The sequence below is a fragment of the Salmo salar genome, chromosome 03, assembly GCF_965601325.2.
Source record: "Salmo salar chromosome 03, fSalSal1, whole genome shotgun sequence".
Lineage (NCBI taxonomy): Eukaryota > Metazoa > Chordata > Actinopteri > Salmoniformes > Salmonidae > Salmo > Salmo salar.
In genome coordinates, this window is record NC_138293.1 from 86,631,173 (window position 1) to 86,658,994 (window position 27,822).

General features: G+C 46.3%; 2 protein-coding genes across 6 annotated transcripts; one reads left to right on the forward strand and one right to left on the reverse strand.

Moving 5' to 3' along the window:
• Positions 1-55: 55 nt before the first annotated feature.
• On the forward strand, positions 56-13,613 carry LOC106592966 (dnaJ homolog subfamily A member 3, mitochondrial). 3 transcript variants are annotated; one of them, XM_045715651.2, is made up of 10 exons: positions 56-305; positions 941-1,083; positions 1,189-1,272; positions 1,545-1,757; positions 2,023-2,175; positions 2,256-2,403; positions 8,163-8,356; positions 8,456-8,571; positions 9,090-9,187; positions 11,926-13,613. In XM_045715651.2, the coding sequence occupies exons 1-10, from the start codon at positions 98-100 to the stop codon at positions 11,946-11,948; spliced, it is 1,380 nt and encodes a 459-aa protein (XP_045571607.1). In that variant the 5' UTR covers positions 56-97; the 3' UTR covers positions 11,949-13,613. The 3 variants fall into 3 exon arrangements, with proteins under 3 accessions (XP_045571607.1, XP_045571605.1, XP_045571606.1); XM_045715649.2 differs by lacking the exon at positions 11,926-13,613 and adding an exon at positions 9,355-11,918; XM_045715650.2 differs by lacking the exon at positions 11,926-13,613 and adding an exon at positions 9,355-11,918 and having other exon boundaries at positions 67-305; positions 947-1,083.
• A 992-nt stretch (positions 13,614-14,605) lies between these two features.
• LOC106601881 (heme oxygenase 2) lies at positions 14,606-26,365 on the reverse strand. Of its 3 annotated transcripts, none has more exons than XM_045715655.2 (8): positions 26,266-26,365; positions 25,433-25,512; positions 22,975-23,111; positions 22,465-22,582; positions 20,214-20,426; positions 19,642-19,917; positions 17,622-17,751; positions 14,606-17,308 (listed from the first exon to the last, which is right to left on the reverse strand). In XM_045715655.2, the coding sequence occupies exons 3-8, from the start codon at positions 23,055-23,057 to the stop codon at positions 17,181-17,183; spliced, it is 948 nt and encodes a 315-aa protein (XP_045571611.1). In that variant the 5' UTR covers positions 23,058-23,111; positions 25,433-25,512; positions 26,266-26,365; the 3' UTR covers positions 14,606-17,180. The 3 variants fall into 3 exon arrangements, with proteins under 3 accessions (XP_045571611.1, XP_045571610.1, XP_045571609.1); XM_045715654.2 differs by lacking the exons at positions 25,433-25,512; positions 26,266-26,365 and adding exons at positions 23,335-23,586; positions 23,831-24,259; XM_045715653.2 differs by lacking the exons at positions 25,433-25,512; positions 26,266-26,365 and adding an exon at positions 23,335-24,259.
• Positions 26,366-27,822: the final 1,457 nt, after the last annotated feature.

Consider the following 27,822-nt stretch of genomic DNA (forward strand, 5'->3'; position numbering starts at 1 on the left):
AAAAATAGATGTATTGACATTCAACTGTTCTGCGCATGTCCGTGACACCACTTTACCTGCACATGCGCAGTCCCCGCTGAGTAACAGCAGTAGAGTAATGATGGCGTCCTCAGCGGCTCGCTGCTCCACACGTTGGATAACAGTTGCTGTGTCCTCCGGTCACCGTCGTGCTTCTTGTGCTCTGGCCCCTTCTTCTAATGGAGGCTCAAGAAGTCTGTCGACTTTTGGAGCACAGAAAATCTGGCCGGAAAGCAATGCAATGCGTGGGGGCACGGGGAATGCGTTGACATTGAGAGGGCTGTCAGGTGGGTGCACAGAGACGGCCTAACTAGCAAGCTAGGCTAGCGTTTCTCGTAGTTTCCATGCACCTTTTTGGACACAACTGACAGTCTGCAAAAAAAAAAGTTTGACGCCACGGTAACATTCCTAACGATACAACTGAAAGACAGACTAACTTTAGCTCATGGATGACGATATGCCATGGAAGAGGGATGTAATTCCATAGCTAGCTAACTAGCTAGTAGTTAGTTTGTACGCATTCAAATTGCTGTGGGTGTTTTGTACTGTAGCTAGCCTGCAGCTCCATAGCCATTGCATGGAAAATCAGGTCACAGCACTGATGATCTTGAACGGACTGTCAGGAATAACTACTGAACTCTACAGTCAAACACTGCGTTGAACTAGCTGTATCTGCATGAGCCCTGATTAGCTAGCTATATATGCCAACTGGCGTTTGCTAGAAACTTATTGGCTCCAGAGTTGATCATCACAGACAGCAGCTAACACTATGTATTTGATAGAGCCCTGCTCAGTGTTATAGATGAATTGTGAGTGTACAGGCCTGTAACTACCTTGAAAATAGATAACTACAGAAGGACAATAATAATAATCCACAGTCATGTTGCCAGGTGTAATCTACTCACATACCTTTTCTTGGTAGTTCCAGGTGTTAAATCTCCCCATGTCATCTGCACACTGTCCTTCCACACAAGTGCCCCAGCCTCCAACAAACAGGACTTCTACACGGTGCTGGAGGTACCACGCACTGCCACCCAGAAAGAGATCAAGAAAGCGTATTACCAGGTGTGTAATCATTTTCTGTGTAGTGTTGACTTGCTGTATTGATCCTTAGCCGTCACCACTCACCACAGTTGTTGAAGGAGACTTTTTGTTGTTGTCCCACTTCAGATGGCTAAGAAGTATCACCCTGACACCAACAAGGAAGACCCTAAGGCCAAGGAGAAATTTGCTCAGCTGGCTGAAGCTTATGAGGTTTGGCTGACCTTCTTCAAAATGGGCTTCCCCTTTTAAGAAACTAAAATGAGATTAAAGGGATAGCAATATTTCTGTGACATGTGTAGCGGATGTGGAATCACTAGTTTGTTACTTTCCTAACAGGTTTCTTGGTACTATTTGATGTCACTCTTGAAGAAAGTGTCTGTTAATCAAGTAAACGAAACATCAGAACCACTTGACTCTATGAAGGAACTGCCTGGTCTTATTGGAGGACTGTGCATCTTACTTCCTGCTTTGTCCTCCCCCAGGTGCTGAGTGACGAGGTGAAGAGGAAGCAGTATGACACGTACGGGGTGGCAGGGTTCGATGCCAGCCAGGCGGGCGGTGGTGGACACCAGCAGTACTGGAGTGGACAGGCCAACAGCGTGGACCCAGAGGAACTGTTCCGCAAGATCTTTGGGGAGTTCTCTGGAAGCCGTGGCTTCGGCGACTTCAATACCGTATTTGATCAGCCCCAGGAGGTATGTAGTTGGGATGCCATACTGCTTTTAGAACCAAGGGGTTACAACTAGCCTAATCCCAGATCTGTTTGTGCTGTCTGTGCATGACAATCACCATATGAGTTGGCTATACAGCACAAACAGAAGTTTTGACTGCTCATTCAAGTCAATGTTCAGTGAGGTCTTATTGAGTGAGCCCATGCCAGGAAGCAATTACTTTTTTAGGAGTGTAAACTTTTTGTTAAAGACATCCCATATGAATCTCTTGTCCCTCCTTTCCTCCCAGTTTATCATGGAGCTGACCTTCACCCAAGCTGCCAAGGGGGTCAACAAAGAGATGGCGTTCAGCACTGAGGCCAGCTGCCAGCGATGTGATGGCAAAGGGAGCGAGCCTGGCACCAAGGTTGTGCACTGCCACTACTGCAACGGCTCTGGCATGGTAGGTGACATGATGTGTGGCGTGACGTGTTCATGTCTCACGTGCTTGTCTCACGTGCTTGTGTGTTTTGCCCTGTACAGGAGACGGTGAACACGGGCCCCTTTGTGATGCGGTCGACGTGCCGTCGGTGTAATGGGAAAGGCACTGTGATCTCCACCCCATGTAACTCCTGTCACGGGACCGGACAGACCAGACAGAAAAAGACAGTCATGGTGCCTGTCCCAGCAGGTGAGACACCCCCACACACTGACTGTCACTCACTCCTATACCTACCCAGTCTTATCTGCAGGTGAGACACCACCACACACTGACTGTCACTCACTCCTATACCTACCCAGTCTTATCTGCAGGTGAGACACCACCACACACTGACTGTCACTCACTCCTATACCTACCCAGTCTTATCTGCAGGTGAGACACCACCACACACTGACTGTCACTCACTCCTATACCTACCCAGTCTTATCTGCAGGTGAGACACCCCCACACACTGACTGTCACTCACTCCTATACCTACCCAGTCTTATCTGCAGGTGAGACACCCCCACACACTGACTGTCACTCACTCCTATACCTACCCAGTCTTATCTGCAGGTGAGACACCCCCACACACTGACTGTCACTCACTCCTATACCTACCCAGTCTTATCTGCAGTTGAGACACCCCCACACACTGACTGTCACTCACTCCTATACCTACCCAGTCTTATCTGCAGGTGAGACACCCCCACACACTGACTGTCACTCACTCCTATACCTACCCAGTCTTATCTGGAGTCTTTCAAAACAATATTTGATCTAAACATAGTATGCATTTTCTAATGCACACACAGAGAGACCCAGGAACAGCCTTCTCATCCTGAATCTCTTCCTTTTCTCATTAAGATCACTGATTAAAAAAATTATTCAGCCTTTATTTAACTAGGCATGTCAGTTAAGAACAAATTCTTATTTACAATGACGGCCTACCGGGGAACAGTGGGGGTTAACAAATCAAATCAAAGTTTATTTGTCACGTGCGCCGAATACAACAGGTGTAGTAGACCTTACAGTGAAATGCTCACTTACAGGCTCTAACCAACAATGCAAAAAAGGTATTAGGTGAACAATGGGTAAGTAAAGAAATAAAAACAACAGTGAAAAATAACAGTAGCGAGGCTGTCAGAATGACAGATTTTTACCTTGTCAGCTTGGGGATTCGATCCAGAAAACGTTGGTTACTGGCCCAAAGCTCTAACCACTAGGCTACCTGCCACCCCATAATGCTCTTATAAACTGTTTGAAACGTTTATAAAACTCTATAATGCTGGATGAAGCAGTTCCTATGTTTGAAACGTCTATAAAACATGAGCGGGTTTAATTCACGTGAGCGGGTTTAATTCACGTGAGCGGGTTTAATTCACGTGAGCGGGTTTAATTCACGTGAGCGGGTTTAATTCACGTGAGCGGGTTTAATTCACGTGAGCGGGTTTAATGAATGTGAGCGGGTCAGAGATGTAATCTGAGGGCTACTGATCCCGTCTTTGAGCGTCCCAGACGTCCTGATATTTTCAAACCTGTTTGATTTTATCGGCACAAAATCTGCAATGCTCTTCTAGTGTGAGATGTACAACGACAAGTTTTGAGAACGGTGATCAGCAACAGCCAATGAGAGGTCTCCAGAGAAGAAGCCAGGGAGATGATGGCGTCACCCAGAATGTGTACTCTCCAGCAGGAGCGACTACTACTACTACTACTACTACTACTACTATGTGTTTGTACTTGCCTTTAACCAAAGCCAAAGTGTCAAATCGTTAGGTATTTCAACTAGGTGTGAATGTCTGACTGAAAACGTTTGAGGCTGATTTTGTTCTAGCTACGTTAACAATCTAATTGCATCATTGTTTTCATGAGACAGCATGTCTGTATGGAGAATCCTTACGACCAAGTGAAGAATCGTGTAGTGTGTGTGACCCTGTACTGAGCCACGTCGTGTAGTGTGTGTGTGACCCTGTACTGTGCCACATGGTGTAGTGAGTGTGACCCCTGTACTGTGCCACATGGTGTAGTGAGTGTGACCCTGTACTGAGCCACGTCGTGTAGTGTGTGTGTGTGACCCTGTACTGTGCCACATGGTGTAGTGAGTGTGACCCCTGTACTGTGCCACATGGTGTAGTGAGTGTGACCCTGTACTGAGCCACGTCGTGTAGTGAGTGTGACCCTGTACTGAGCCACGTCGTGTAGTGAGTGTGACCCTGTACTGAGCCACGTCGTGTAGTGAGTGACCCTGTACTGTGCCACGTTGTGTAGTGTGACCCTGTACTGAGCCACGTCGTGTAGTGTGACCCTGTACTGAGCCACATGGTGTAGTGAGTGTGACCCTGTACTGAGCCACATGGTGTAGTGAGTGTGACCCTGTACTGAGCCACATGGTGTAGTGAGTGTGAGCCCTGTACTGAGCCACATGGTGTAGTGTGTGTGTGACCCTGTACTGAGCCACGTCGTGTAGTGTGTGTGTGACCCTGTACTGAGCCACGTCGTGTAGTGTGTGTGACCCTGTACTGAGCCAATTCGTGTAGTGTGTGTGTGACCCTGTACTGAGCCACGTCGTGTAGTGTGTGTGACCCTGTACTGAGCCACATCGTGTAGTGTGTGTGACCCTGTACTGAGCCACGTCGTGTAGTGTGTGTGTGACCCTGTACTGAGCCACGTCGTGTAGTGTGTGTGTGACCCTGTACTGAGCCACGTCGTGTAGTGTGTGTGTGACCCTGTACTGAGCCACGTCGTGTAGTGTGTGTGTGACCCTGTACTGAGCCACGTCGTGTAGTGTGTGTGTGACCCTGTACTGAGCCACGTCGTGTAGTGTGTGTGTGACCCTGTACTGAGCCACATCGTGTAGTGTGACCCTGTACTGTGCCACATCGTGTAGTGTGACCCTGTACTGTGCCACATGGTGTAGTGTGACCCTGTACTGAGCCACGTCGTGTAGTGTGAGTGACCCTGTACTGAGCCACGTGGTGTAGTGTGTGTGTGTGTGACCCTGTACTGAGCCACGTCGTGTAGTGTGTGTGTGTGACCCTGTACTGAGCCAATTCGTGTAGTGTGTGTGACCCTGTACTGAGCCAATTCGTGTAGTGTGTGTGTGACCCTGTACTGAGCCACGTCGTGTAGTGTGTGTGTGACCCTGTACTGAGCCACGTCGTGTAGTGTGTGACCCTGTACTGAGCCACGTCGTGTAGTGTGTGACCCTGTACTGAGCCACGTCGTGTAGTGTGTGTGTGTGACCCTGTACTGAGCCACGTCGTGTAGTGTGTGTGTGTGACCCTGTACTGAGCCACGTCGTGTAGTGTGTGTGTGTGACCCTGTACTGAGCCACGTCGTGTAGTGTGTGTGACCCTGTACTGAGCCACGTCGTGTAGTGTGTGTGTGACCCCTGTACTGAGCCACGTCGTGTAGTGTGTGTGTGACCCCTGTACTGAGCCACGTAGTGTGTGTGACCCTGTACTGAGCCACGTAGTGTGTGTGTGACCCTGTACTGAGCCACGTCGTGTAGTGTGTGTGTGACCCTGTACTGAGCCACGTCGTGTAGTGTGTGTGTGACCCTGTACTGTGCCACGTCGTGTAGTGTGTGTGTGACCCTGTACTGTGCCACGTCGTGTAGTGTGTGTGTGACCCTGTACTGAGCCACGTCGTGTAGTGAGTGTGACCCTGTACTGAGCCACGTCGTGTAGTGTGTGTGACCCTGTACTGAGCCACGTCGTGTAGTGTGTGTGACCCTGTACTGAGCCACGTCGTGTAGTGTGTGTGTGACCCTGTACTGTGCCACATGGTGTAGTGAGTGTGACCCCTGTACTGTGCCACATGGTGTAGTGAGTGTGACCCTGTACTGAGCCACGTCGTGTAGTGTGTGTGTGACCCTGTACTGTGCCACATGGTGTAGTGAGTGTGACCCTGTACTGTGCCACATGGTGTAGTGAGTGTGACCCTGTACTGAGCCACGTCGTGTAGTGAGTGACCCTGTACTGTGCCACGTTGTGTAGTGTGACCCTGTACTGAGCCACATGGTGTAGTGAGTGTGACCCTGTACTGAGCCACATGGTGTAGTGAGTGTGACCCTGTACTGAGCCACATGGTGTAGTGTGTGTGTGACCCTGTACTGAGCCACGTCGTGTAGTGTGTGTGTGTGACCCTGTACTGAGCCACGTCGTGTAGTGTGTGTGTGACCCTGTACTGAGCCACGTCGTGTAGTGTGTGTGACCCTGTACTGAGCCAATTCCGTGTAGTGTGTGTGTGTGACCCTGTACTGAGCCACGTCGTGTAGTGTGTGTGACCCTGTACTGAGCCACATCGTGTAGTGTGTGTGACCCTGTACTGAGCCACGTCGTGTAGTGTGTGTGTGTGACCCTGTACTGAGCCACGTCGTGTAGTGTGTGTGTGTGTGTGACCCTGTACTGAGCCACGTCATGTAGTGTGTGTGTGTGACCCTGTACTGAGCCAATTCGTGTAGTGTGTGTGACCCTGTACTGAGCCAATTCGTGTAGTGTGTGTGTGTGACCCTGTACTGAGCCAATTCGTGTAGTGTGTGTGTGACCCTGTACTGAGCCACGTCGTGTAGTGTGTGTGTGACCCTGTACTGAGCCACGTCGTGTAGTGTGTGTGTGACCCTGTACTGAGCCACGTCGTGTAGTGTGTGACCCTGTACTGAGCCACGTCGTGTAGTGTGTGTGTGTGACCCTGTACTGAGCCACGTCGTGTAGTGTGTGTGTGTGACCCCTGTACTGAGCCACGTCGTGTAGTGTGTGTGTGTGACCCCTGTACTGAGCCACGTCGTGTAGTGTGTGTGTGACCCCTGTACTGAGCCACGTCGTGTAGTGTGTGTGTGACCCCTGTACTGAGCCACGTAGTGTGTGTGTGACCCTGTACTGAGCCACGTAGTGTGTGTGTGACCCTGTACTGAGCCACGTCGTGTAGTGTGTGTGTGCCCCTGTACTGTGCCACGTCGTGTAGTGTGTGTGTGACCCTGTACTGTGCCACGTCGTGTAGTGTGTGTGTGACCCTGTACTGAGCCACGTCGTGTAGTGAGTGTGACCCTGTACTGAGCCACGTCGTGTAGTGAGTGTGACCCTGTACTGAGCCACGTCGTGTAGTGTGTGTGTGACCCTGTACTGAGCCACGTCGTGTAGTGTGTGTGTGACCCTGTACTGAGCCACGTCGTGTAGTGTGTGTGTGTGACCCTGTACTGAGCCACGTCGTGTAGTGTGTGTGTGTGTAACCCTGTACTGAGCCACGTCGTGTAGTGTGTGTGTGTGTGTGACCCTGTACTGAGCCACGTCGTGTAGTGTGTGTGTGTGTGTGACCCTGTACTGAGCCACGTCGTGTAGTGTGTGTGTGTGTGTGACCCTGTACTGAGCCACGTCGTGTAGTGTGTGTGTGTGTGTGACCCTGTACTGAGCCACGTCGTGTAGTGTGTGTGTGTGTGTGACCCTGTACTGAGCCACGTCGTGTAGTGTGTGTGTGTGTGTGACCCTGTACTGAGCCACGTCGTGTAGTGTGTGTGTGTGTGTGACCCTGTACTGAGCCACGTCGTGTAGTGTGTGTGTGTGTGTGACCCTGTACTGAGCCACGTCGTGTAGTGTGTGTGTGTGACCCTGTACTGAGCCACGTCGTGTAGTGTGTGTGTGTGACCCTGTACTGAGCCACGTCGTGTAGTGTGTGTGTGACCCTGTACTGAGCCACGTCGTGTAGTGTGTGTGTGTGTGTGTGACCCTGTACTGAGCCATGTCGTGTAGTGTGTGTGTGTGACCCTGTACTGAGCCACATGGTGTAGTGTGTGACCCTGTACTGAGCCACGTCGTGTAGTGTGTGTGACCCTGTACTGAGCACCACTACGTTGGCAAGACACAAAACTACAGGGGAGACAGTCGTTTAATGTGAGAGGCTCAGTGATGTTAGGATTTTGAAAGTTGTGTAGTGCACCCAGGTTAACTGGCTGTGTTGTCTCTTTGCAGGTGTTGAGGACGGTCAGACGGTCAGGATGCCTGTGGGGAAGAAGGAGGTGTTCATCACGTTCCGGGTCCAGAAGAGCCCAGTGTTCAGACGGGACGGAGCAGACATCCACTCTGACGTGCTGATCTCTGTGGCTCAGGCTGTACTGGGGGGCACGGCCCGGGCACAGGGCCTCTACGAGACAGTCAACCTCTCGGTGAGGCACACGGACAGACCAACCTTTCTGTGACACCTACAAACATAAGTGATGGATTGATGGCCAGTAACTAACTGTGATTGGTGGATCCTCTTGTAGATCCCTGCTGGGATCCAGACAGACCAGAGGATCCTCCTCTCTGGGAAGGGCATCGCACGGATCAGTGGCTATGGTTACGGAGATCACTACGTCCACGTCAAAGTCCGAGTCCCCAAGTAAGTTACTCACAATACACCTTTAGATACCATCTCTGTAGTAAGCTACTCACAATACACCTTCAGATACCATCTCTGTAGTAAGTTACTCACAATACACCTTCAGATACCATCTCTGTAGTAAGCTACTGCACAATACACCTTCACATACCATCTCTGTAGTAAGTTACTGCACAATACACCTTCACATACCATCTCTGTAGTAAGTTACTCACAATACACCTTCAGATACCATCTCTGTAGTAAGCTACTCACAATACACCTTCAGATACCATCTCTGTAGTAAGCTACTGCACAATACACCTTCAGATACCATCTCTGTAGTAAGCTACTCACAATACACCTTCAGATACCATCTCTGTAGTAAGCTACTCACAATACACCTTCACATACCATCTCTGTAGTAAGCTACTGCACAATACACCTTCACATACCATCTCTGTAGTAAGTTACTGACAAATGTTAGATGCTCATTCCTCACTGTGTGTGTGTGTGTGTGTGTGTGTGTGTGGGGGCAGGATCCTGACAGACAGACAGAAAGCTCTGCTCATGAGCTACGCAGAGGATGAGACTGAAGTGGAGGGGACAGTCAATGGTGTCACAAGCACCACTGCAGGTAGTGGCACACACTGTTTCTGCGCTAGGTTCCTACACACTGACTGCACACTTACCTGCTCCCCTTCATATGGTTTACAATTAGTTGAGGTCCCAGCTCTGCTCATGAAAGCTGATAATGCTTTTATGAGTAAAATCTTCGCTCACGCAGTACATGTTTCTCACCAGGTGGGGGCAGCAGTGGTAAGCAGTCTGAGGCAGGGCAGGACAGGCAAGGAGGTAGGAGAGAGTGCCTCTAGGAGCAAACTGCCTCTAGGAGCAACGTCAGCATAAGAACTGTTCATCGGGAGCTTCATGAAATGGGTTTCCATGGCCGAGCAGACGCACACAAGCCTAAGATCACCATGTGCAATTCCATGGCCGCCATTGGACTCTGGAGAAGTGGAAACACGTTCTCTGGAGTGATGAATCGCACTTCACCATCTGGCAGTCCAATGGACAAATCTGGATTTGGTGGATGCCAGGAGAACGCTCCCTACCCAAATGCATAGTGCCAACTGTAAAGTCTGGTGGAGGAGGAATTATGGTCTGGGGCTGTTTGATGGTTCAGGCTAGACCCCTAAGTTTCAGTGAAGGAAAATGTTAACGGTACAGCATACAATGACATTCTAGACCATTCTGTGCTTCCAACTTTGTGGCAACAGTTTGGGGAAGGCCCTTTCCTGTTTCAGCATGACAATGCCCCTGTGCACAAAGCGAGGTCCATACAGAAATGGTTTGTTGAGATTGGTGTGGAAGATCCTTGACTGGTCTGCACAGAGCCCTGACCCCAACTCCATCGAACACCTTTGGGATGAATTGGAAAGCTGACTGCGAGCCTGGCCTAATCGCCCAACAACATCAGTACCCGACCTCACTAATGCTCTTATGGCTGAAAGGAAGCAAGTCCCCGCAGAAATGTTACAAAATCAAATGGAAAGCCTTCCCAGATGAGTGGAGGCTGTAATAGCAGCAAAGGGGAGACCATCTCCATACTGTCGATAAAAGACAGTACTGTGCAGCCGTCTTCATCGACCTGGCCAAGGCTTTCGACTCTGTCAATCACCGTATTCTTATCGGCAGAGTCAATAGCCTTGGTTTTTCTAACGACTGCCTCGCCTGGTTCACCACCTACTTTGCAGACAGAGTTCAGTGTGTCAAATCGGAGGGCATGTTGTCCGGACCTCTGGCAGTCTCTATGGGCGTATGACAGTGTTCAATTCTCAGGCCGACTCTTTTCTCTGTATATATCAATGATGTCCCTCTTGCTGCGGTTGATTCCCTGATCCACCTCTACGCAGACGACACCATTCTGTATACTTCCGGCCCTTCCTTGGACACTGTGCTAACAAACCTCCAAACGAGCTCCAATACCATACAACACTCCTTCCGTGGCCTCCAACTGCTCTTAAACGCTAGTAAAACCAAATGCATGCTTTTCAACCGTTTGCTGCCCGCACCCGCCCGACCGACTAGCATCACCACCTTGGACGGTTCTGACCTAGAATATGTGGACCACTACAAATACCTAGGTGTCTGGCTAGACTGTAAACTCTCCTTCCAGACTCATATTAAACATCTCCAATCCAAAATCAAATCTAGAATCGGCTTTCTATTTCGCAACAAAGCCTCCTTCACTCACGCCGCCAAACTTACCCTAGCAAAACTGACTATCCTACCGATCCTCGACTTCGGCTATGTCATTTACAAAATAGCTTCCAATACTCTACTCAGCAAATTGGATGCAGTCTATCACAGTGCCATCCGTTTTGTTACCAAATCACCTTATACCACCCACCACTGTGACCTGTATGCTCTAGTCGGCTGGCCCTCGCTACATATTTGTCGCCAGACCCACTGGCTCCAGGTCATCTATAAGACTATGCTAGGTAAAGCTCCACCTTATCTCAGTTCACTGGTCACCATAACAACACTCACCCGTAGCACGCGCTCCAGCAGGTATATCTCACTGGTCATCCCCAAAGCCAACACCTCATTTGGCCGCCTTTCATTCCAGTTCTCTGCTGCCAGTGACTGGAACGAATTGTTGGAGACTTTTATTTCCCTCACCAACTTTAAACATCAGCTATCTGAGCAGCTAACCGATCGCTGCAGCTGTACATAGCCCATCTGTACATTGCCCACCCTATCAACCTACCTCATCCCCTTACTGTTTTTATTTTATGTACTTTTCTGCTCTTTTTGCACACCAGTATCTCTACATGCACATCTTCATATGCTCATTTATCACTCGTGTTAATCTGCTAAATTGTAATTATTCGCTCCTATGGCCTATTTATTGCCTACCTCCTCATGCCTTTTGCACACACTGTATATAGACTTTCTTTTTTCAACTGTATCATTGACTTGTTTATTGTGTTATTGGCTTGTTTGTTTACTCCATGTGTAACTCTGTGTTGTCTGTCACACTGCTTTGCTTTATCTTGGCCAGGTTGCAGTTGTAAATGAGAACTTGTTCTCAACTTGCCAACCTGGTTAAATAAAGGTGAAATTTAAATTTTTTTAAAAATGCCCATGATTTTGGAATGAGATTTTTCGACGAGCAGGAGCACATACTTTTGGTCATGTAGTGTACATGCATACACACGATTGTTTAACCATAGAAATATAATTACTAGAAAAGACATCCCAAGTCAAATCAATGTTTTGCTGTCACTTTCAATGGGTGGAGGGACAGCAGTTTGTCATATGTTGGTTTTGAAAACACATGCAGTAATTGTTTCTTTTTTCCACTGAAAGGTAAAAGGTCCACTGGGAACTGAGGCGAGTGTCCGAGGGTAGAGAGAGGATGCCCTAAGAAGACAGCCACAAGGGGAGACCAGATATGGGGACGGGGTGGGGGAGTGTTGGAGGGATGATGTCTACTGTATCCTACTCTGGCACTGGACAACACTGGTTACCCCAGATCTACCTTCACAGATCTCCTTTCATCCTTGATCAGTTCCCTAGCAGTGGATGACAACGGACTGAAACAGGACCACAAACCCAAATCCAAGAGGAAATACGCTCTGGAAGTACCAGGAAGTGACTGCCCCTTAGACTTGTAGTTTTTTGGATGGTGTTCAATGTGCAAAACTGTTGCGCAATGGTCTTCAAGCACAAACATATCATAAAAGGCATCGGGCAGAAGTAATTTCATCCACAAATATAATTATACATTTTAAATGACCGCATGTTCAAAAGATTAGGGTACGTGATCTGGAAGTAAAGCGGACGGGGCGGCAACTTTAACAGGGTATTCCATAGATTTTCCAAATGTTCCTGTCCATCAGATTCCTAACCGTGTGATAGCAGCGCAGTCAAACAGTCACTCAAAGTATGGTCTGTCTGCTGTCTTTGAGGAATGCACTGTTGCCAGTGATGGCCAAAAAACCTATGGATATACAAAACATTAGGGACACCTCCCTAATATTGAGTTGCACCCCCCTTTTCCCTCAGAACATCCTCAGTTTATCAGGGCATGGACTCTGCAATGTGTTATGCATTCCACAGGGATGCTGGCCCATGTTGACTCCAATGCTTCCCACAGTTGTGTCAAGTTGGTTGGATGTCCTTTGGGTGGTGGACCATTCTCGATACACACAAGAAACTGTTGTGTGAAAAACCCAGCAACACTGCAGTTCTTGACACTCTCAAACTGGTGCGCCTGGTACCTACTATCATACCCTGTTCAAAGGCACTTCAATATTGTCTTGCCCATTCACCCTCTGAATGGTACACATACACAATCCATGTCTCAATTGCCTCGAGGCTTAAAAATCCTTCTTTAACCTGTCTCCTCCCCTTAAATGTACCCTGATTGGAGTGGATTTAAGTGTCATTAATAAGGGATCATAGCTTTCACCTGGTCAGTCTGTCATGGAAAGAACAGGTATTCCTAATATTTTGTACACTTAGTGTATAAGAATACTAAAGCATAGAACATCTATATTTTATTTAAAAGGCCTCTGCTGCAATAAGGAACTTTGTTTTGGTTGAGATCCTCCTGATTTAAAAAAAATGTGTAGTAAGTTTGTTCTGTAAAGTTAACTCTGTCTCTATGCTTCCTATGTTGCTAGCCACTGCAACCAGTTGTACCAACCTAATAACAGCATTAGTACTGTCAAACAGCTACGGTGAGATAAAGAGGAAGTTGTCTGGCTGATAGACTTTTCTGTTACATAAAAAGTGTGTAATGTGTGTGTGGAGATGGATTTGGGTCTGAGAACCCAGTCATCTAGGACAGGCATGATTCACCAGTTGGATCAGATGTGGCTGACCCTCTGCTCTCTCGATGAATCTGAGAATTCAAAGCTGCACACTTTCATGTACCCCCATTCTGCCTTGTTATATTTGTAAATATACAGCTGTTGATATTGCAACTGTACCAATGTGTCATGTTAGAGAAATAAATAACATATCTATAATAAAAGTGAAATCTAAATGAATTGATGTTAATGTCTTATTGCTGCCAGATGTGAACACACAGAGAGCAGAAATACTAAACTACTGTAGAACGGGCCAATGACCCTGGTCTAATACTTCAAATCACATTTTGTCACATGCAGATGTTAATGTGAGTGTAGCTAAATGCTTGTGCTTCTAGTTCCGACAATGCAGTAATAACCAATCTAACTTAACAATTGCACAACTACCTTGTACACAAGTGTAAAGGAATGAAGAATATGAATGAGTGGTGGTACAGAACAGCAGATGCTATAGAGTACAGTAAATGAGAAGTTATGTAGGGTATGAAAACATATGAAGTGGCTAGTGATACATTTATTACATACATTATTAAAGTGGCTGGAGTTGAGTCAGTATGTTGGCGATGGCTGTTTAACAGTCTGATGGCCTTGAGATAGAAGCTGTTTTTCAGTCTCTCGGTTCAAGCTTTGATGCACCTGTACTGACCTCACCTTCTGGATGTTAGCGGGGTGAACAGGCAGTGGCTCAGGTGGTTGATCTTTTTGGCCTTCCTGTGACATCGGGTGGTGGGGTCCTTGAGGGCAGGTAGTTTTCCCCCGGTGATGCGTTGTGCAGACCTCACTACCCTCTGGAGAGACTTGCGGTTGTGGGTGGAGCAGTTGCCATACCAGGTGGTGATATAGCCCGACAGGATGCTCTCGATTGTGCATCTGTAAAAGTTTGTGAGTGCTTTTGGTGACAAGCCGAATTTCTTCAGCCTCGTGAGGTTGAAGAGGCGCTGCTGCACCTTCACCACGCTGTGTGTGTGGGTGGACCAATTCAGTTTGTCCGTGATGTGTACGCCGAGAAACTTAAGATGTCCATCCTTGAAGTAATAACAGAGCTGAATTGCAAGTGACATTACTAAGCACAGATCTGTTAGTAGTTGGATATGTGGATCCAACACAAGGAATGAAAGATTAAGTATTCAAACAGGGCAAATATCTCAACACATGAAATAACCACAAAAGTATACAGGAAATTCAATCATTTATTTTACTACAGACAATGTATTCCTGTGATTTTCTTTCACAAAAAGAGACCAGTGACATTTGTAGTAAATCGTCAGTCACTGATAAAGCTTGAGTTAGATTGCAGTGTACTTACTGTACAAAACGAATGGGTTCGATAATACAGTTACTGTTTGCTTTCTGTTACAACCGGCAAGGCAAGAAAGAGTCACGCAACGTGTGCCTGTCAAGCACTCACTGAGATCACTAGGCTTCCGTTAGTCCATCCCAACAACACACCTCGACACCTGAGATTATGGGTCATGTTCATTAGGGCACACGTTTCAGAAGAGTTTAATTGGACAAGTCCAGTTAGTCCCTCCCTGTTTCAGTCTTCTGTTTAGTGCCTAATGAACACAACCCAGGTCTGGTCATTCCAGAACTCCTTCAAAATGTTCTAAATACTGCAACAGTTCCATCCCCTGAAAACAAATACTAAAATTGCATTTACATTGAACTAAAATATGACAAGTCTTGCAATATTTCTTATGTATATAATTGCATTAACATGAACCTGAGACCCAACACGTACATGACTAATGAGGCTCTGGACTGGTCTGGACAGCCATAAATACACCTGGGTCATGTTCATTAGGGCGAAATGTTTTACAAAGTTTCACCACGGAAATCAAACATTTCTTATTGGACTAATCCAGATAATCCCTGTTTTGTTAATACCTCGGAGGGCTACTGAACACATAATACATCATCTAACACCTGCAAAGAATTCAAGGACTACCAAATACACCAGAGATGGATAGGAGAGAACCGCAGACCTGAACACACAGCATAGAACCTGTTTATAATGAACCAAGATAATGTCACGTGATGTCAGCAACTTGACCTTTGGTATTCAGCATTCTGACCTTTAACCTCTTCTCCATCTTCAAGCGAAAGCATAGAATACAACGCAAACTGTTGTCTTCAATGTTAAAACTACAAACAAATCAAGGAATGTAATGTTGATGTCAGTGTGAATCCTGAATAGGATCTGCTAAATACCGTAGTGCCCTTATAATTCCTCAGATACAAACCTATGGTCACCTGCACAACACATTGTTCTCCTTCTCCACAACCAAACAACAATGGCTCAACCTCATCAGGTTGGTGCATAGCTTTCAAGTCCTCAATGTTATCCATTCAGACTGATGAGGTAAATTGTCTTCACCAATCTAACCTGATCTCATCTGACCTGTCCTGCCCTGTCTCCCAGACCATTACACTAGCTGCTGTATTTGCTGCCTCTACCTGGTGTCCATAGGCCTAGAACAATACTGAAAATCAACTTTATCCACGTTTCCAGGACGGATGTGTCCATTTTCAGACACTCTGCTCCTCTCTAGACTGCCTGAGTGCAAAGCAAAGGACTGGACAGCACTAGATAACTAAGTCCAACATTTCAACATAGCATAAAACAAAACAAAAATACACTTCAGAAATGATTAATAGTAATATTGCTCGTCCATCCTAAAACAAGACCTAAAGTGTCCATCCTGTCACTCACTCACTGTCTGTGTGCTTTTCACAGGAGGTTGGAATTTTCTGCCTGCGTTCATTTGGAGAGAAGAGAAAAATAATACATTGTGATGTGTGACAACCGTTGGCAACATTTTAAAGTCTAGACCTTTCTAGAAAGTGTGCTCTTACTGTCAGTTAGCCTGTGTTGTCCTTAACCGAATCTTGGGACATCTTCCAAGAGAGTATCACCCCCATAACCATTAATACAAACTTAAAAAGATGGCGCTTAACCTACTCACGCAAACAGATAGTAGTCTGCCCTGCAGAAATACTCCTACACTTTGCCAGATCTGCATATTAACATACGCATAGAACGTGTTACTTTGACTGTTTCTGGCTCAGCAGTGTTTGAGTTGGGCTGCTGCTCACCGCTACGAAGTGCCAGCACCTCAAAGGTTCTACTTGTTCAGTTCCACCACCTAAATAAAGAGTACCGGCACCTAATTCAGTCCACTTCAAGCAAAGGCTCACTGCTCTAATATTTTCAAGATTACATTTTGGTTTGATGGACTGATTGTGGGGCCACCCAGGGGACAGCAGAATATAGTCCTTCAAATCCCCATGGCAACCTAAAAGTGTCAAAATCCACAAAGGCTTTTTTGTCATAGCAGGGTATCTGTTTTTCCTCTCTAACTCTACTGCATCACTCCATAATACAATTGTTTGGGATTATTAAAGAGACTTCAACCTGACAACAAATCACACTATAATCTAATCAAGTAAGATCAATTGTCATCTCATGTCAACTCAAGAAGAAATAAATCCTATAACAGGTTTGAATAAAAAAAATGGCTCTAAACTGATATTAAGAGCTACAAATATGACCAACCATACTGGGAGGATACAGGACGGAGGGAGAATGAGAGGGAGGTAGTAGAGAGAGAAAATTAGAGGAGTGGAGGAGGGAAGGTTACAAGGTCTGGGTACGGATGGGTTCTCATCCAAACGTTCAGAAAACAATTCTTCTTGTCTTCCCTCCTCCTTTCCTGCAGGACAGCCAACGATTGGCTGTGGGTCGGATCACATGAAGTACCATGCAGCCAGTCCGGCGAGGGCGGCGACCCAGGCGGCGAATAGGACCTGGCCTGTGGGGTGTCTGAGGACGGCCATGGCCAGCTGACCGACGTACGCCGAGCCCCCACTGGCCGCTGAGATAGAGGACAAAGAACACGGTCAGAAAACCTCCCACATTACCATGTGAAACACTCTTCTGCCATTTTTAACAGCACTAAGCCAGGCCAAGCAGCACTGCACTGGCCTGGTTAGGAACCCACTGTAGTTGCTGGAGCCATGCTAGAAAGGACAATGTGAAAAGTAAATATCCAAGCCAGCATGACAGTGTGGTAAGGGTATTGTGGTTCTAAATGCCAGCGTATTGCTAACATGGCACAACAAATCTTTCTTTCAGGATCAATCACTTTGTTTCCAGACAGAGCTTACAGGAGTTGTGTGTCAGCGTACCCATTTGTGCGGCGTAGTAGGGGCATTTGTTGATGTCTCCTCCGGTCCCATGGGCCCCATGAACAGGCATGCCCGCGTCCATGACCTCTTCCTGGATATCCTTACCCATCTCCTCTAGCTCATCAAATACCTGACACCAAACACAGGGGATTACAACTGGTTCATGTTCACTCAAACAGAACAAAAGGTCAAACAGGGAGGTACCATCTGAAAAGGTCCAATAAGGAAAGCTCATTTTTCTTTTTCACAACACTTTGGAACAGTTTGATATTGTGTGTCCTCATGAACACAATCTCTGAACTGAAACAGTAAGCTGAATTGTGTTGACCCAGAGTTTAGCACAAACAGTTTGACATTGTGATTGGGTCGGTGGGCGAGTGAAAGGAGTGATATTTCACTTAAGGAGGTGCCGCTGGTCAAAGAAATGGCCATGATGCAGAACCGTAATAACAATATGATCAAGTTCAACATCTGACATTCATGTAATGTAATCAGAAGCCAGATGTGAGGAAGTGAATTAATGATCATATCTGTGCACTTGAAATTGAAATAGGAGAGATGGCGCATTGTCTAGCTACACTCTCAGAACCAGTTGGCAGAGTGCTTACGGTGATAAGCACAAATCCAACCATCTGCTGTTGGCCAAAGACCCTAATTTTCCCTGGGCACAAGACTCTTATCTCCAAAGACAGGATCAATACAGTGGCTAAATGATTAATTAAATGATACAATACTGAGAAATGCAACTAAACTACCGTGGCCCTACCTCTGAAACTAAACTGCCGTGGCCCTACCTCTGAAACTAAACTGCCGTGGCCCTACCTCTGAAACTAAACTGCCGTGGCCCTACCTCTGAAACTAAACTGCCGTGGCCCTACCTCTGAAACTAAACTGCCGTGGCCCTACCTCTGAAACTAAACTGCCGTGGCCCTACCTCTGAAACTAAACTGCCGTGGCCCTACCTCTGAAACTAAACTGCCGTGGCCCTACCTCTGAAACTAAACTGCCGTGGCCCTACCTCTGAAACTAAACTGCCGTGGCCCTACCTCTGAAACTAAACTGCCGTGGCCCTACCTCTGAAACTAAACTACCGTGGCCCTACCTCTGAAACTAAACTAAACTAATGGGTCCTACCTTTGACACTAAATTAATGCGGCCTGGCTTCCTCTGAAAACTAAACGTCTATTTTTATTTAACTAGGCAAGTCAGGCAATAACAAATTCTTATTTACAATGACGGTCTACCCCGGCCAAACCTTGCCCTAACCCGGACAACGCTGAGCCAATTGTGCGCCGCCCTACGGGACTCCTGATCACAACCAGTTGTGATACAGCCCGAGATCGAACCTGCGTATGTAGTGATGCCTCTAACACTGCGATGCAGTGCCATAGACCGCTGCGCCACTCAAGGACCCACAGATATGAGATGGCAATGTTTACAGCCATCACCTAGAAGGAATTATTAGAAGACCCACCACACCAGTAGGTGAAGCAGTCTCCGTTTACTGGAAGACCCACCACACCAGTAGGTGAAGCAGTCTCCGTTTACTGGAAGACCCACCACACCAGTAGGTGCAGCAGTCTCCGTTTACTGGAAGACCCACCACACCAGTAGGTGCAGCAGTCTCCGTTTACTGGAAGACCCACCACACCAGCAGGTGCAGCAGTCTCCGTTTACTGGAAGACCCACCACACCAGCAGGTGCAGCAGTCTCCGTTTACTGGAAGACCCACCACACCAGCAGGTGCAGCAGTCTCCGTTTACTGGAAGACCCACCACACCAGCAGGTGCAGCAGTCTCCGTTTACTGGAAGACCCACCACACCAGCAGGTGCAGCAGTCTCCGTTTACTGGAAGACCCACCACACCAGCAGGTGCAGCAGTCTCCGTTTACTGGAAGACCCACCACACCAGCAGGTGCAGCAGTCTCCGTTTACTGGAAGACCCACCACACCAGTAGGTGCAGCAGTCTCACTCTTTAATCAACCCCAGCTCTCTCTTCCCTTCCTTCCCCTTCCTCACCTCCATGTTGAACTGAAAGGCCAGCACGGCCTCCGCCACCAGCCTGTCCTTGGTGGCCATGTCCAGCTCCAGCTCATTCATCCGGCTCCTGTACAGCTGCTTGAAGGCCTTGGCGCTGTGGATGCCGTCAAACTGGTAGAAGTAGACGCCCTCGCCCGTCGATGGCAGCTTCAGCGCCCGCTGGGCCACCTTCTTCAGCACCTGGCCCCCGGACAGGTCTCCCATGTAACGGGTGTAGGCATGGGCCACCAGCAAGACCGGCTCTTCCTGACCCACCTAAATACAAATACAACTTCACTGGCTTATGGTATTGTCAACCTCCCCTGGACTCCACACACACACCAGAGGATTGAAGCAGCACAGGGAATCACAGTGCAACACCCATGGAGTAGTGTTAGGTCTGAAGTGCCTTGCATAAAGGCACAATGGTAGTGGATGGTGGTAATGTGAATCTGAAACCAGCAGCCCTCCAGTAGCCAGTTCAGCCCCCACTTTTTTCATCGTCCAGCCTGGGACTTGAACCAGCGACCTTCTGGTTACTGGTCCACCCCTCTAACCTCTGGGTTACTCACCTGGTGGATGCGTTCCACGTAGCGTTGCGTGGCCGGCGAGCAGCTGACCTGCTCCCGCCAGTCCTCGCCATAGAAGTAGTCCAGGTCGCGGGACAGGGCGTCACGTCTATTCAGCTCTGGGAAGTAGAGCGGGGAGAAGTCAGGATGATCTTTGTTCCTCTCAATCTCCTCCTCCATGGCCTCGTAGGTGTAGTAGAGGGCCACATCACCCAGCTGAGGGGGAGAGAGATGCAGAATTTTACCCCAAAACAAACATTTTAGTTGCAAATATTTTTCATTAATCCATGTTTGACAGTCCCTCAAATACTGTGTGTGTGTCAACATTCACGTTTTCAAGATACAGTGAGGGAAAAAGTATTTGATCCCCTGCTGATTTTGTACGTTTTCCCACTGACAAAGAAAGGATCAGTCTATAATTTTAATGGTAGGTTTATTTGAACAGTGAGAGACAGAATAACAACAAAATAATCCAGAAAAACGCATGTCAAAAATGTTATAAATTGATTTGCATTTTAATGAGGGAAATAAGTATTTGACCCCTCTGCAAAACATGACTTAGCACTTGTTGGCAAAACCCTTGTTGGCAATCACAGAGGTCAGACGTTTCTTGTAGTTGGCCACCAGGTTTGCACACATCTCAGGAGGGATTTTGTTCCACTCCTCTTTGCAGATCTTCTCCAAGTCATTAAGGTTTCGAGGCTGACATTTGGCAACTCGAACCTTCAGCTCCCTCCACAGATTTTCTATGGGATTAAGGTCTGGAGACTGGCTAGGCCACTCCAGGACCTTAATGTGCTTCTTCTTGAGACACTCCTTTGTTGCCTTGGCCGTGTGTTTTGGGTCATTGTCATGCTGGAATACCCATCCACGACCCATTTTCAATGCCCTGGCTGAGGGAAGGAGGTTCTCACCCAAGATTTGACGGTACATGGCCCCGTCCATCGTCCCTTTGATGCGGTGAAGTTGTCCTGTCCCCTTAGCAGAAAAACACCCCCAAAGCATAATGTTTGACGGTGGGGATGGTGTTCTTGGGGTCATAGGCAGCATTCCTCCTCCTCCAAACACGGCAAGTTGAGTTGATGCCAAAGCGCTCAATTTTGGTCTCATCTGACCACAACAATTTCACCCAGTTGTCCTCTGAATCATTCATATGTTCATTGGCAAACTTCAGACGGGCATGTATATGTGCTTTCTTGAGCAGGGGGACCTTGCGGGCACTGCAGGATTTCAGTCCTTCACGGCGTAGTGTGTTACCAATTGTTTTCTTGGTGACTATGGTCCCAGCTGCCTTGAGATCATTGACAAGATCCTCCCGTGTAGTTCTGGGCTGATTCCTCACCGTTCTCATGATCATTGCAACTCCACGAGGTGAGATCTTGCATGGAGCCCCAGGCCGAGAGAGATTGACAGTTATTTTGTGTTTCTTCCATTTGCGAATAATCGCACCAACTGTTGTCACCTTCTCACCAAGCTGCTTGGCGATGGTCTTGTAGCCCATTCCAGCCTTGTGTAGGTCTACAATCTTGTCCCTGACATCCTTGGAGAGCTCTTTGGTCTTGGCCATGGTGGAGAGTTTGGAATCTGATTGATTGATTGCTTCTGTGGACAGGTGTCTTTTATACAGGTAACAAACTGAGATTAGGAGCACTCTCTTTAAGAGTGTGCTCCTAATCTCAGTTTGTTACCTGTATAAAGACACCTGGGAGCCAGACATCTTTCTGATTGATAGGGGGTCAAATACTTATTTCCCTCATTAAAATGCTAATCAATTTATAACATTTTTGAAATGCGTTTTTCTGGATTATTTTGTTGTTATTCTGTCTCTCACTGTTCAAATAAACCTACCATTAAAATTAAAGATTGATCATTTCTTTGTCAGTGGGCAAACGTACAAAATCAGCAGGGGATCAAATACTTTTTTCCCTCACTGTACATCCCTTTCTGTATCCTGGCAAAGTCTCACAAAGTGAGGATGTCAAAGCACTTCATGTTCTTTAAAGCCTTACAGGATATTGTTGTTCAGTACAGTGGTTGTTCATTACCAGTGGTGCTGAAATACCCATCACCATTCTTAACAGTATTAGCTTACCAAGTGTTTGCAAAGTGAGGATGTCAAAATTAGATCAAAATGCCTACACCCTTAACTGACTGCTGTGGATAAATCAGATTATGCATAATGTTCAAGACAGTGAATGCAGCAGTATTAAGTCTCAGAAAATACTTAAGTGGCTGCTCTATTCTCCAGACTGACCTTGAAGAGCTCCTTGCGGATGCGCCCCCTGAGGAAGTCCTTGACAAACTGGGTGTTCTCCGCCTTCTCGTGAACCTCTTTGGTCCCGGCAGCCAGCAGTTCAGAAAGGTCTGTGGGGCTGTGGGGAGGGCACACTGGCTGACACCGCATGGGAAACTAGAGGCAAACACTAACTACATGACCCATAGGGCTGGCTTCCTAAACCCAGATTAATCCTAGTTCTGGAGAGAAAAAAAACACTTTCAATGTAGCTTATTCTACATTGAGCATGCGTTTTACTCCAGGAGAAGGTTTAATCTGTGTTCGGGAAATGGGCCCATAGTGTTTTCGGCTCTCCTCAGAAATAAAATAGACAGACCAAATCTGACAGAACTGAAACATACCCTGCCCACACCCTGGCACTCAAACATACACATGAGAGGAGAACTCTCACTTCCAGAAACTGCCCAGCCCCCATCCATTTTCAGAAAAAGCACTGAAGTGAAGTTAGACCATCCCAGATTTCTATACCTGAGAGTGTCTTCTGGCTCTTTCTCTGCGTTCACCAGGCCTCCTCCATCGGCGGCACTCTCCGCCTTCACAGAGTCCTCCATCTTTTCTGCAGACAGCTTGGTCCTGTCACTCAGACAGACACTCTTTGCCAGTCTCTGCCAAAGACAGAACACCAAAACAAGACCCACACATTCAAAACTGACTCACTATTGAGTGGGTGGGGTAGCCTACATGAGAGCCACATAGCCTAGATACAGTATGTGCAGATAGATAGATACAGAAGTAGTGCTTTTGTAAACAGATGCCCAAATGTCCATGACAATAGAGTCTTAAGGGATAGTTGGAGATTTTGACAACTAATCCATTGTTTCCATTTACCCAGTCAGATGAACTCATGGTTATCATTTGTATGTCTCTGCGTGCAGTTTGAATGAAGTTGAAGGTAATTAGTGATAACGGAGCAATTGCCAGCTAGCGTGAGTGTAATGACTGAAAGTCTATGGGATCAGCCAGCATGCTCCTCTGACTATGGGTATGCAGTCCTCACTGTGTTCTGTTCTGGTGTACAGTTTGACAGCTAGCAACAGTAGCCCAATAAATCCATAAGAGGTGTTGCTTTTTTTTCTGAAACTGAAAATACAGAAAGGAAACATTTCATAACTCCAAACAATAACGAGGCAAACCTAACATTTAAGAACAACAAACGCAGAAAAACACTTTACGTAACATTAGCCAAGTTAGAAAGCAGAACCATAGAACAGTAACTTTAGCTAGCTAGCTAACGTAAGTTAGCTCATAATAAGTGTAAAAATAATGCCACCACCTTGAAACATTTCTCTCACTGTATAATAGCTAACATTGTTATGATACTTACAATGGGCATAAATGCAGATAACTGAAAATAAACAAATGTAATGATTGCTGTTTTGACAATGTAGCTAGCTAGCTAGCGATCTCTGTTTGACAGAGCTGTTTGATTATATTCATCGTCATGGTAACCACATGCCCCAAATCTGCCTGCTAGCAAGGAATCTCTTTACATTCTAGATGGCATTTACATTCTATTCAAGCAGTAAGGCAAGAAGGGGTGTGGTATATGGTCAATATACCACTGCTAAGTGCTGTTCTTAAGCCAGACGCAACGCGGAGTGCCTGGATACAGCCCTTAGCTGTGGTATGTATATTGGCTATATACCACAAAGCCCCAAGTTGCTTTATTGCTATTATAAACTGGTTACCAATGTTTAGAGCAGTAATGATGTTTTGTCATATCACACACGTGTTATACGGTTTGATATACCACGGCTTTAAGCCAATTAGCATTCAGAGCTCGAACCACCCAGTTTATAATTACAAATAAAGACATTGGGTCCATGACACTGCATGTAGACAAAATTGCTCATTTTCCAAAATCTCAATCTATCCCTTAAATAGGAGCAGAAGTGCAGAAATTAGTGCAAACCCAGCACAACATATCATATCAGATACAACATAGCAAACAGCGTATATATATTTTTTCTGATGAATCCTCGGCTCATGCCTGTATAAACTTAATATGGTAGTTTAAGTATAGTAGTAGGCATAGCTTACATATTTGAGGGTGACAACCCAAACCATGATAATTAGCCAATTTCTTTGACTTATGACTATGTAATGAACTCAACTATTTGCTAAAGCTACATTCATTAAAACATCAAGAAGGGCCCATGAAATGAACATCTGACTAGTTATGACCAGCAGAACATCAGTCCACAACACAGGTTAGGCTTGATCTATAGAATAAGCTCCACAGAAACACCTGAGTCTTTTCAGATCAGTGTCACTTCAGTAACAGGAGCAGCGTACTACAATAAATACGACAATTATACGTAGCTTCTGTGCCTTATGTGGCGGGCCGGGCGCATGCATGCTGACATGGTCGCTAGTTGTATGGTGTCTCCTCTGACACATTGGTGCGGCTAGCTTTGCGGCTGGCTTCCGGGTTAAGCGAGCAGTGTGTCAAGAAGCAGTACGGCTTGGCAGCGTCGTGTTTTGGAGGACGCATGGCTCTTGACGTTCGCCTCTCCCATACGGGAGTTGCAGAGATGGGACAAGACTGTAACTACCACTTGAATGTCATGAAATTGGGGAGAAAAAGGGGTTAATAATAAATATATATAGTGTAACGACCCTGGGTTTATAAGCGCGGATATCGACTCTGCCACTCGAGCATGCACTTGCGGCACAGTCGATAGCGCGCTGGACTTCGGGCTAGAAGGTTGAGGGTTCGAGACCTGCTCCCTGCCAGTGTGTGTGTGTGTGTGTGTGTGTGTGTGTGTGTGTGTGTGTGTGTGTATATAATATAGATATACACACACACACACACACACACACACACACACACACACACACACACACACACACACACACCAGATAAGTTAGGGAGATGCAGTCGTCAATGCCGGCAGGGGAAGCAGTGACAATGCTCTTTTCTTACCAATGATGTGTTGTTGTCGTTGTCTTGGGCTGTTGGTGGTCACTGGTCAAACGTCCTCTGACAGTTGATTCAGCTGTGACCTTATTCAGAGTGGCAGAGATAAGGGAATGTGTGTGTGACTTTGGCAGCACTGACACACAAGTAACAACACAGTGAATAGCTGGCACAGCATAGCAGGGGCCTAGCATTAGGGGGCCCTAGTCGCTTCACATAGTAATGAGGAAAGTCAACAATGAAGAGGCCTGGAATTACACAGAGAGCCAGACAAAGGAGCTCATAGTACACACGTTGCTAGATGTTCAGTTATTCTTGTGTTTACTAGCTAACTAACTGTAAACTGTATCAAATAGTAGTTCTGGTTGTATCCATGATTTTTTCCAAGTTAACATGCATTTGATCTAATGTGTCTTACATTCGAGGATATGGCAAGGGAATATTGCTAGCTAACTAACATCAGAATGTCTATTGGTCTTGCTAACGTTGTAACAAAGACGCTAACTTGGCTAGCCACCACCAGCAGAGCAGTTAGCTAGTTCAACAATATAGCCCATGACGTCAAGGCACTGAACTGGCAGCTGTTAGACATGTTCCATGCTAACTATCTATGTATAGTAGTTGCTAGTCGTATAATGAATCAGTTTACAAGTGTTATAACCAGCGCCAGCTAATTAAACAGTTGATACGTGCGTTACTTCAGGACGACAATGTGTCAATCATCTTAGAATATCCAAATGTATTGTTTTGATGCTGTAGAACGCTAAATAACTCACATAGGGTTATCTAGCATCCTACTCTGTCCCTATTGTGCAGAGAATAAACATACAGTAGCTTACCTTCTCTGCGCACTCTACGGAGCTCTTCTTCAGTGATGCTCAAAACATAGGAAATGTAGTGTTGCTTATTCTTCGTCTTTGAGATTGAGTTGGCTGACCGCATCCAACTTTTAGGTGCATACACCGCCACCTACTGTACTGGAGTTTGAGTCCAGTCACGGCCAACCGACATTAACTTCCGGTAATTCAAAATTGGGGAAAAGGAAAATGACCTTGGTAACTATTAGCCCTCACAAAAAAAACACCACCCCATTCCACTATTTAACCTTATCTAATCCTACTCCAGGCCAGCAGTCTAAGAGGACAGAACACTACCACTCAACATCCCTGCAAGTCTTCTGCAGTAAAACCTTGCAATCCCAAGTATTTCTCTACAGCTGCCACCACAACCTCTATTTTATGTGACTTGTGTTCCATTTCTGCATTACAGTTGACAACCATGGCTATAAATGCCAAGAAACCCACCTTACTGAAGCACATATTATTCCCATCCCTATCTATTGGTCTCTGTCTACTCACAGAAACCTCATCATGTACACATCTTCCTCTACCGCTCTCTTCACTTCTTCAGCATATGGCACTTTCTGTACTAACGTTAATCACTGACCTCAACCTGCCTTTCTCTCACCAGACACCTCCAATCTCCAGCTCCATGGGCAACCAACAGTTTACACACACAACTTTCTCCACCGATACTACACATTCCTTCATGTCATGCCCTCCTGCACTTTCTCACATCTAGGAATCTCCCTCCTACACACTGCTGCAACCCCTAAAACACAGGTGCATTGCAGTCTTAGGAACAATGTAAAAAGAAAGAGAATACGAGATTTTGACGACTGAATTAGCCACGCTATGGCGCGCCACATTAACTAAATGCCACAGTTACATTCACTTGTATAAATAAATGTGAGTCTGTTCGAATTAATTAATGAATTAATGGACTGAAGAGAGTCTCATTTTTTAATTAATTAATTATCAGGCGATGCTCTTTAAAAAGACAATGGCAGGTTATTTATTTCCTTGTTTTTATCGTCACTACCAGAAAATCTGCAGGGTGTACAATGGATCTGATTATCATGGTGGTGGGGATGGACTGATTTGTGATCAATACAATCACTGTGAGGGGCAGAGGAAGGGAAAGTAAGTATGATAGGCACTGCATTGAACATCTTTTAATCACAAGTTATAAACAGGAAAACTGGGAAAAATGTGTTACTATATGTAATGTAGTAGAAAAAGCATGGCATCATCCATTCAAAGCAATATACACACACAGCAGTATTGTACTGGTACCATATCAATCTTGTTTGCATTTGTCACACAACAGTATTGTAATTTTATTGTTATTCTAAAACACAAAGATGTAATATGTTACTATATGTAGTATGTTACTATACTGTATGTAATGTGTTACCAAATGTTATTTGTTACTATACGTAATGTGATATGTAATCGGCTCTTAACCAACCATGCTATTTTGTTTGTTTTTCGCGTTGTTCGTAACTTGTTTTGTACATAATGTTGCTGCTACCATCTCGTATGAACTAAAAGAGC